The 11229-nt window shown below is 42.6% G+C and overlaps 1 protein-coding gene across 1 annotated transcript; it reads right to left on the reverse strand.

Annotated features, from left to right (window-relative positions):
- Positions 1-576: 576 nt before the first annotated feature.
- On the reverse strand, positions 577-10915 carry LOC104267386 (protein spinster homolog 3-like; the record flags this gene model as incomplete). The annotated part of the gene is made up of 8 exons (XM_009872114.1): positions 10714-10915; positions 9287-9352; positions 8702-8838; positions 8028-8179; positions 7126-7192; positions 6009-6199; positions 3966-4118; positions 577-766 (listed from the first exon to the last, which is right to left on the reverse strand). Coding segments are annotated over exons 1-8 (1158 nt in total), but the record flags the coding sequence as incomplete, so codon positions are not given.
- Positions 10916-11229: the final 314 nt, after the last annotated feature.

Here is an 11229-nt window from a genome sequence, read left to right on the forward strand (position 1 = left end):
TTGCCAAAAGCTTGACTTTGAAGATCAGCTAGAGGGTTGGGGCTTTGAAGGTGATGGCTAAATTAATCCCAGCAAGAACCATGCATGTTGTACAACCACAAGTACGCCACATTTTAGGTACTCAGAGAGCAAAAAACAAAAAAAAAAAGCAATACCAAATTAGCCACATAGCATCAGGAATTAACATAAGACTGAGCATTCCTTTAACTGTATTTTTGGATAAGGGCCTCTCTAGCTTCATGCAGCTAACTCCATAGGCTTACTATACTGTTCTTTAGGGTGGGTGTACTCTAGAAATCTCGAGGCCTTAATTTGTAATGCTCTGAGTGCCCTTTTGACTGGGCCAAGTGATGCCCAACACAGCTCTCACAGGACAGACTGCAGGTGCAGGCAGTACCTGAGCAGCGTGCACAGTGCTTAGCTGGGCCTCCTTGTCACAAGGCACTGGAACCTCTCCATGGTCTAGAAGATTGCAGAGAACTCTGCAAAAGCCACCCCTCTCCTCCTCATCACCCTCTCGTAGCTCCCCAGGACCCTAGAAGATATTTTGCTAACGACAGACAGACTGGGACTTACAAAAGTGGAAAGGATGTTTGTCTGGGCCACCATCAGAGCTATGTAGAGGCACAGAGCGGAAATGAACATGCTTGTGGCACAGATGAGAGGATCAGCTTTATTGTTTATCTTCCTTAATCTTCTTGCAGCTTCTGCCCCAGTAATGACACCCAAGATTCCTGTCCCAATGGTGATGCCTCCAAATATTAGGCTGGTGACAAAGCAAAAGATTCAGTTGAATATAGTGAGACCATATCGTAGGAAAAAAAAAAAAAAGGTGTTAGTTTCCAACTTTAATTTCAAAGGAATCTTTAAGAGGGAACTTGAATTTTATTCCACTTGATCTAACCCTTCCACTCCTTCTAAATGGATTTAACGTCAAGCGTCAGCCAAAGCTATGCATCTGCAACTGAGGCTCTATCCTGTGGAGCAGATATTTTCCCATTTACAGAGCAGGTGTCACACACCCAGGCTCAAGGAGGACTCTTCTCAGTATGACCTGGCTTGGACACCCAGTGATTTAGAGGAGACAGAGTCATCTTGGTTACCCTGTGAACCAAGCGAGTCAGTCATCCCTAAATCACAGATGGGATAACTGTGTATCACAATCTGCTGTCTTGGAAGAGATCCTATCACATGGAATTATGCATCTAAATTATAACCTTCTAGTTAGCACAGCTGAGATGAGTCACTTCTCTGACTATGGGAAACAGCTCCCACTTCCCAGAAGTGTTCAAAGAATACTGAATAGTCCGATGTAGTATTTTCTGAATGCAGAATTTCAAATGCCACTCCGCTTTGTGTGTCTGCAAATGTGTTCTCTAGGAATGGCAAAATCATGTTTTAAAAGTATATGTTTGAAGAGCTTAGAAGATTCAGCTTCCAAAGGGACTTCTGCATATGCTTTTCTCTCTGTCCCAAATGAGATCCTAATGACAAAGCAAGTCTCTGGCTGCACGACCAGTGGTGCCACTGATTGTTTAATGCATCATAATTCTCTTGAGGCAAACGGGGACAGGAGCACTGTGCTTCTAAATATTTCAGAGGGCTACATGGCAAGTTCTGTATGTTTTCCTAAGCTTCCCCTGACTGCAAAGTAACCAGCTAGGATATGATCTGTGGCTTTAAACTACAGTGCATTTACTTTTTAATTTCTTTCTGGCTGATGAGGAAGAACTCAAAAACTCTACAAGAAAGAGAAAAACGAGTATTGCTGTACAGGGTAACAAACTTTCAGTGTGTTTTTAGTCTCGTTGTAAGTTTTTCAGGATTCTGATCCACCAATCACTATAACTTGATAGTGACAATACAGACTGTCACTAGGCAGAGTAACTATTTTAGAGATTTGTCTGGGAGAGGCAAGTGCTACGGTGACATTAGTTGATCAAAGAATTTATGGAATTGTGTTTAGAAGATTCTCGTGTTGTAAACTTCAGTTGAAATAAACCTGTAGTTTGAAGAAAAGGGAACAACAAAAACTACATCTAAGTACAGTTCGATTGACGGTAAAACACAAAAGCCTAGTCCTGGAGAAAGGCTGCTATTGGATCTTTTAAGGTCTGAGAATGCTCACTTATCTGTCTGCTCTGTTTGAAAATCTCTGCACAAAGACCTGAATAAAAACTTCATACTGCTTATTTATTTACCTTGAAAGGATTGAGACCTGAGTCTGCTGCGGCACTGTTTGAATATGTGTTTCCAGGGAGTCTAAGTGACACAGCCCTGATCTTTAAAGAAAGCCTGAAAGTGCTGAACAGCCAGAGGGAATAACGACCTTAAAGTATCCCTGGGCAGCTCTGGGAATGTGTAGCTAAATTCTTCCAGCACCATCAGCTACAGCTGACATGGTTGCTTATATTATGTTTCTTTACATCCCCCTGGAATATCAGTCTAAAACTGGCCTTATGCTGCTTCTGGCACTGGCTTATGCCAAGGTTATTTTTAAAGCATCCTGCAAGAAGCAGTACATGAGGTTAAACTATCAGGTGCTCCGTTTTACTTCCCTGAAGACTATGCCTGCTCTAGCAACAGTAATGGAATAATAATTTAGAAGGTGGATTAGAAAACAGAACGTAGGCGAACGCCTTCAGTTTAATAAAGGAACTATTTAAACTGTATCTATTAACAGACACAACCGAATGGTTTAAACTGTTCGGCTTCCCTTCTCTGCCTACCCTGAGCCAGACTCCTGAGTCCACTCCCTTTGTGTTATTCACTATGAAGTAAGGAGCCAATGGTGGCATCCACGGAAGGACAATTGCATTTCCCATTGAAGTACCTGTGGACAACTATTTGATCTGTCCAGTTACACTGCAACGCAGAGACCATTTGTGTAGCTGACTCTAGTTATTCCATTGCAGAAAAGCAAAAGAACCCAATTAGCAAAGGACACACTCGAAGTTTGATTATTGCTTTTCCCTTTAACAATCTTTACCTGGAAAGACATTGTAATAAGCAGTTAGTTCTTGGAAATCTGTCATGAAGGCAGAGAGTGAAACCATAAGAAAGGCACTTGTAGGGTGGCCACTGGTAGGGAGCCAGTACACAGAGGTGTCCCAGCGTTCACTATTCCTGAGGGCAGCCATGAAGACACACGGAGGAGCAGTGAATGCATTTTTCTTTTCTGGATAACCCATTTTAGGGAAAAAAAATTCTCTTCCTTGCTGAGGAAAAGCAGTCTCCAAAAAGTTGTATTATGATTCAAAGTTTTCTCTTGTTGTAAATTCCCTTCGCCCATCCTTCCTGGTCTGGACAGCCTCTGTAAGCAGAGCTCTGTGGCAGTTACTCACAAGATCAAATTATCCTATTCAAAGTCTTCTCTTGTTGTAAATTCCCTTTGCCCATCCAACATTTGACACTTAGCGATGGATCCTTCCTGGTCTGGACAGCCTCTGTAAGCAGAGCTCTGTGGCAGTTACTCACAAGATCAAATTATCCTGGTTTGATCTAATTATATGATAGTAGATCAAATTCATCAAACTTGCTTTATGCTGAGAGTCCCAATGACCTGGCCAACAGGGCAGACTAACAAGAAGGTAATAGGAATGTTACGGAAAACAAGTTTTAAACATACTTAAATGGGTATTTTAAGGAACTTGGGGTGCACGGTTGATTGTCAACAGAAGTCCCCTTGCTAAAGCTGCTCCTTTCCCTGCAAGTGTTCCTGTTGCTGCTTCCTTCCACTTTGCTTAAACAGGGCTGGCAGCACCTTTACAGTTAACTGAGTGATTATAAACAAACAAGCAGGAGCGTCTCAGCATCCCTGGAAGCAGCTTAGTCTAACATTCACACCCAATTGCCTTCACAAGAAATGTTCACAGTAACATCCTACTTTCTGCCTTTGGAAACAAACTGTGACTTAGCCCTGTGCAGCGTTTCCAAGTCTGTTTCCACAGCTGCACGCCCCTCACCTGTTAGACGAATCGCACGTTTCTTGGAGGCACGGTGATACAATGCCCTGGATAACCTGAGCCCGGTAAAGAAACAGTGGTATCCACGTTCCCAGGGCTCCAGTAACAAAGGCCATGGCAGTCAGACCCAGAGAGGACCAGACAAAACTCCAACTGAAAGTTAAAAGAAAGAAATGAGAGATACTGGAAAGAATGGCATGAGAGGAAAAAGGGAAAGCCTACCTGCGATATTCAGGATTTCAAGCAATAATAAAACAATTAATTCAGACATAATCAAAATGCATTCCCATGAAGACACGAATTTTGGTGGGACTTCATCTATGAAATTCAACAGTAAAGTAATTCGAGAGAAGAGTATGACCTACTGATTTCATGTTAAATTCCAGTCCTGGTATCTTGCAGGTTTCGTTGCCAGCTTTTGCTAAAATAACTGCCCTGAAATTTTCAATAGCAGAACTACCACAATATAGAACAGACAAGAATTCAATGGTTTAGTAGCTAAATGAAAGCGTTCTGTGTGCAAGTGTAAATGCCTCAGGATAATTCTAAGTTGTTTGTGTAGACAATATGAATGGGAGTAACACCCGGGTCTTCTAAACTGTTAAGATGCAGTAGCTGAAGCACTCCTGAACCCTACCCAAGTAAGTAATAGTAAGTAATAGACTTTCAGTCTGCAAAGAGGGTTTTCAGACAAAAGGGTAAGCGTTTAAAAAACTTCTCCAAACCTTTTCTCCTTCCTGCCATATTCTAGGAGAATATTAACTTTTTACTGGTCTCTTTCTAGTTAACAGAGGTCAACAGGGAGGTATGGAATCTTAAAACTAAATAAGAATGCTGCAGATGACCAGGTGACCACCAGACTAGAGGATTTGTTAAGATATGAGCCTATTTTTTCTTAATTTACTTTAAGGATAAAGGTTTCTTGGACTTGATTAGAAGTGGAACCACCTAGGTTTTTTGGCAGTGTGGCATTCTGCTTTGGAAATTAATTGCTAAGGGAAAAGAAAAAGAAATCTATTTTTACAACATTGCTGGAAGTTGTAAGAACATCTCTGTAGGAAAGCAACTTTCATATTAGTCAGGAAGGTTCATTTTTGATTCTCTTCAGACTTACTGCTTATAAACTGTGATTCAACAAACTGGATCTCTAATGTACTTGCTATTCTGGACACAAATAGGATGCAAATCTAATTGTCAATTAGAAAACACTAGATCCTCTAGAAAGGGAACACTCCAAATGTGGAGGAGGTCCCAGGAAAGCAAGAGGGGCTTGTCTTTGACAGCATGTGTTGGGGACCCTGGGGAGCAGCCTGTGTGCACAGGCAGTGCAGAGTGGGTCTGGCGCGGGGGCACAGCAGCACCTGCTGCTCCCCAACCCACCCCGGCCCCTCACTCTGCCCCGGCGGGGGCTGGCATGGGCGGCGGGGCAATGGGTGAGGAGCCTGCTGCACCCAGAGGTTTGCTCCATCCCACTGGTCAGCTGGCATTGATTTTAATTTTCTTGTGGTTAAAAGGAAGGAGTCGGCTGCCAGCCAGCAGGTTGGCTGGCCAAAACACAGGGACAGTTGCTTTATAAACCGTTCTGGAGTCCTACAGGCTCGGGCCTCTTGTATCAGAGGCACAGCAGGATCACAGCTACCATTTAAAGACTGCTTGAGACATGCGGATCCAACCCTCCTCAGGCACTGAGAATTACTGATAAAGCTACGCCTGCAGAATATGCACTTTTACCAATCTAGTTTATCCTATATGATAAAGCAAGGGGGAAGTGGAAGCTTAACAGGAAACAGCGTTGGATTTAAATAGGAGCACAGTGCCATCATAACTTTGCCTCCTTCGTCTCCTCAAAAGGGGAAGGCAGCAGAAACAAGGAAACTTTTAATCTCTTGTAGAGCATCCTTGTAAAAAAATGGAAGAAAGATTTTTATTACCGGTGTGTCAGTCATCTTGCATCCATCACAGGACACAAAGGAGCTGAGCAGGATTTGATGGCCATATTTCTAATAATGGAATGGTCAGTCTTCTTTTGCTAAAATCACTTACTTCTTGGCAAGTGATACAACATCTTGACACCAAGTAGTCTTGGCAGTTCTCTGCACACCTGGTTTCTCAGCGGCTACTCGTATTGTGCCGGAGATGCTCAGTGCTCTGTGGGCTGCTGTCCTTCTCGGGGTCCTGCGAGGGACCAGTAGAACCAGAAGAACCAGTGCTAGACCTCCCATGCAAGGAGTTATCTGTAGACACAGGGCTGGTTAGATCAAGAATACCTTTTTTCTTATCCTGAGAACTCCACAGCAATTCAAACTCAGCGTTAGTCCAACCCTCCAGAGAATTGCAGGTATGCTCAGAGACAGATGTGACTTGTTGTTTGTAGGTCATATCCATAAAGAAGAAAAGTGACTTTGGAGTAAAGATAACAGATCCTCCTTCCCCACCATACAGGTACATGATTGCTCCCTCTGATTTTGGAGAAAAACCCATGAAGAAAGAAAAGTGTACCGTAGCACCCTGACCACAAATGCAAGAATCACTGATGCAGTCATCAGTGTTACCTGAATGACATCAAACCATTATTCCCGTAAACATTCTTGCCCATTCATCCTGTACTTGCTAGTTAATTTTATAGGTAAGGAAGGAGGATCTGACAAAGTACTTTCAAAGCACTAGGTGCTCAGTATGGAGAGACAGGGTGATGAAATGACCAGAACAGAAGAGGCTTTTTTCTTGAAACCCTCAAATAATGGAAGTTGTTGCCAAAAGCATTTCAGAAAACAAACTTTCTTTATTTTCCTGAAGAATTATACTGGTGCTACCACTATTATGATCATTTAACCTTCAGTTTCCTCTGTTTGAGGAGGTCTTGGTGCTCTGACAACCATTCAAAGCGTGTCCTCAGGCAAGAGGAACACCAGCCCCTTCCCTGGCTGCCATACAATTTCACCTATGCCTGCTTTCATTCTGCAAGAACTCGGCACAAATCTTCCACTTGCCCTGCAGGAAACGTTCTTTTAAACACCAAGTTCATGACAACCCAGCCAATAAAAAGTCCTTCCACTTCTCACCTCTTTTAACGCAGCAAACCTAAGCAATCCAAACCCCAGTGATAATTCTGATTTTACAGTGAATGGCTCAGCCCCATGAGCAGAAATGAATAACTCACCCTGAATGCCCAGTGCCAGTCCCCTGTGACATCTGCCATGCCAGCTGCTAGGACGTAACCAAGACCACTGTAAGCAACAGAAAGGAATAATCAGTAGGCACCAATGAATTCTCACTGGCTCAAAGGACATGTCTTGCCAGCTACGGAGAGCACAAAGATGCATTTTGTCAGAGCTTTCAAAACAGATGAACAGGAACAACCCTCATGGTCTATGCTAGTGTATTTGCCAGCCAGTGTTAAAAGGAGAGTCTAAACTCCTCAGAGCAGACTAGAGATGGTGGCAAAAACGTCCCAGCTGTTCCTTGGAATACCTATTCTGTAGAATGACACTGCAAGCCCAGATCAGACAGCCCACAAAGCAGTTTATTCTTTACCCTGTTCTGTGCTAGCCACCTGCAGGAATTCCTTCAGTTTTAATTTGCCTTCTGGGCTCAGCCTTTGCTGCCTGCTCTAATAAAGAACATGCCTCCGAACCACTTAAAAAGCCCTTCTCCACCTCTTCTTCAGACACAATGGCAATTTAGGAGAGGAAAGTGCCAATTCTTCATTGGAAGACATTTAACAGAAGGTTCTTGAAATATTTGTCAAGCAAACAAATACCGGAATGGTTTTGTCTTCCAAAACCCAGAAATAAATTGCCTACCCCCATGCACATATTTCTTTTAGAATTGATTCCCTATTTTATTCAAATCTTACTGGTTTTCAGAGTTTAGATTCTCCCTAAAAAATACGGGGAGGGGGGGAAAGCGAATTTTTCATCAGAGTAAACACAGAAACAGGCCTAATCAGCTCTAGATAAACATGCTAAGCAAGCATCTAATCAAGGCTCAGCGTATAGTGAGTCACAGGCGCGGTCAGACAGGATTTCAAAAAGCGGGTCAGTTACTCGCAAGAAAACCAACCTTCCCACTGGAATGAAGATATAGAAGATAGACAACATTGTGGTCCTTTTTCCTTCCTCAAACAGGTCTGCAATGATGGTAGGTGCTATCGTGGAAAAACTGGCTGTGCCAATGCCAACTAGTCCTCGTGAAAGAAAGAATATCCAGTAATACTGCAGGCAAAAGACATGTTACAGTCCAAAAAGCCCATGCAAGAAAGAAAGCTTACTATTAACAAGGTGCATTTCAGTGGATCAAATGTACCAGAGGAAATAAGAATTCAACTGCTTTTTGCATTTGTCTGTATTGCCTCCACTCACAGCTGCTTCTCCCTCATCCCACTGCTGTGCTTCCTACTTTCTAGTGATTTCTTACAGTGACACCCAGAGGGAATTATAGGATAAGGTCGACAGACCACAAGCTTGCCAAACAAGTTGCTACACTGTAAGGTCGTAATCAACAGTCAGGACAAAAATAAGATCCCATCAATTACAACAGTAACGTGGGGGTTCTCCATTGTCTAGGCTGGGGTCCAGCATCCCAGAAAGCACTCCTGCACAAAGTCCACTTAGTCCAAGCTTAGGGAGCGAGTCTCACTGACAGCCTTTCCAACTGTGATCAGAGAAGGACTCTTATCGACTCCTGCAAGACATATGCAGATTATTTTCTGAGTACCCTCTAAAAAGGCAACCTACCAATTTGCTGATGAATGAACTGCCTAAGGTTACACCAGACCAGAAGAAAATACCAGCTCCAAGGATGATTTTCCTATTGTACCGGTCACCGAGGTATCCAAAGATGGGGGCAGCCAGCATGTAACACAAGATGAAGACTGAAAATCGAAGAAGCAGCAAAGACAATATTGGTGAAATTATTTTTATCACACAAACTCCTCACCCCTCAGAGAAATTTCAGGTTCTTTTTAGGGCAGAGGCGAAAGGCAGGGTGACTTTGTAGAACTAGTGGGTAGATTGATATTTAGAAAAAGATAAATGCAGATTAAAAAAAAATAAAAAAGCAAATGTGTGAATTGCTCAAGCTCTGTATTTCTAGAGAAATGCCTTCATCTTTTACGATTCACATGCTGTAGGATTTTTGAAGTACTCAACACCAGCCTTCCCTGAACCGAAGACATTCAGTTTTGTGTTATAGTCAGGCTGCCCACAAGTGGAGGTGAGCAATACCACACACAACTAGAAGAAAGAAGTAACTACACTGTGTTTTAGGAACAGACCACAGAGATGCAAGGCAAACTATCTGAATTCAAGAGATTTTATTACCTGTTTGCAGTAGACCTGTATCCTCATCGCTAAGCTCGAAGTATTTCTGTATATCTAAGAGGATCCCTGCAACAGACAGACACCGAGTGACAGCTCAGTTTTGATCAAACTGTTCTGTTTCTTTTACACCTCTAGAGCATAAGTACATAAACAGTTTATAGTCCAAGGCTTAATGGACAGAATGTGGAACAAAACTGTGGCAAAGCATTCTTCACACACCTAATTCTGACATTTTCTTGATAAACTTCCAACATTAGGATGAGATGAAATTCCTTCTTTTAAGAATAACTGTTAGCATTTTCAGTATATACAGTGTCCAGATTAGTGCCTGTTGGATTTTTCAGGCTGCAAATGGCTACAGTCTTCATCAGCCAGTGGTGGCTAAATCACACTAAAGCCAGGGAAATACTGCTGTAATCCAGACCGTGGTTCCAAACGTGTAATTCTCTTCATATTTCCGTAACTATTTTGAAGAGATCAGATTTTTTTACAAACTGAAGTCTCAATTCCAGCAGAAAATTAAGTGGAAGAGCTTGTTTGCTGTGTAAAGATTGATGCAAACCCTGTCAAAGCCTGTGAGCAAAACTGCCCGGAAACCACAATTTGTAACTGCCACCAGCTTACTTCTAAACAAATGCTCAAGCCTCTCCTTCCTCACTTCCCTGTTAACTTACATGTAACAATAGGTTCATACATGTACAGCCAAACTCAAAAGTGCTGGTGCAAGAGTTCTGCACTGGAGCTGAATTCTAGCTGAAGAACAGGATATTGATGTGGTATAAACAGCATTTTACAGATGGCCCAAGAGGTCACAGAAAGTGCTTTAGGCATATATTGTTCCAGTCTGATATTTCAAAGGCCTGGACACTATCCCCACCTCAGCTCTTGAACTACGCGTCCCTGAAGCTACATCACCCACAACAAACTGATCACGTTAACAAGCAGGCAAGCTTTACTTCACAGGACTTCTTGAAAATTTTAAGCCCTTAGCATGCACAGGAGCCAAAAAGCAGTTCAAAGCCTGGAATAAGCTACGGCTGCTTGCCCTCACTTCCGAGCACACACCCTCCTGGCATCCCAGTTCCTGTTCCAAGACATACTCATCCTCTCCTGCCCCTCTCCAGGGAAAGCTGTTTGACAACAGAACTCTTACATTTAAAAATACGAATCTTAAGCGTTTAAACAGATGTGGTTTTTATAAGCATTCTACTAACCATTAATAACTTAATACATCACTTATTGGTCTTTCAAGATTTGTAAGTAGAAGTTTCATTAAGAGTATGAGCAACAGGCTAAAGCAAATAAGCGAGAAAGATTAAAAAGACATAAAGCACATCTTTTCTTTAGAAAATATTTTAAGTACAGAGTAAGTAGAGCTGTTGGGAACTTAAGAAAATATTCCTTAGAAGGAGAGAACAGGCTCTCACCTGGTACAATGAACCAATCCATGAAATTTATTAAGTTTGCGTAGCAGAGCACAGCAGCTATCAGGTAATCTCTCTTTGCCAGACCGTTCCTTGGCACAGACACCAATGGACCTTGTCTCACATGTGCTGCGGTAGCTCCGTAATTCAGCTCCTCGGGAGACGGCTGCAAGCCTGTGTTTTCATGTGCCCCGGGGTTTTGCATGTTTCCCAGCGCAGAAAGTCACCCCAGACTATGAAGCGTTTCCTTAGCGCACCAAGGTACAAGTCAGTTTTGTGTTCAGGCGATGAGGAACCTCAATCACTTCGGTCATTTCCGGCTATGAAGGCCAGCCACTGAAAACTGAAATTAAATGCTCCTTGCAGTAGGAAGAACTTTACAAAGAAAGAAGTTGCAGTCCTGTGGTTTTGCAGAAGCAAAATTGCTGAAGTGCTATACCTCGAAGACAAAGAAAATCCAAATAATCCACCCTCAACGCAAGAAATAGAAGTGCACAACTTTGCAACGATCTCACAGAA

Source organism: Apaloderma vittatum, unplaced genomic scaffold, assembly GCF_000703405.1.
Source record: "Apaloderma vittatum isolate BGI_N311 unplaced genomic scaffold, ASM70340v1 scaffold12276, whole genome shotgun sequence".
Classification (NCBI taxonomy): domain Eukaryota; kingdom Metazoa; phylum Chordata; class Aves; order Trogoniformes; family Trogonidae; genus Apaloderma; species Apaloderma vittatum.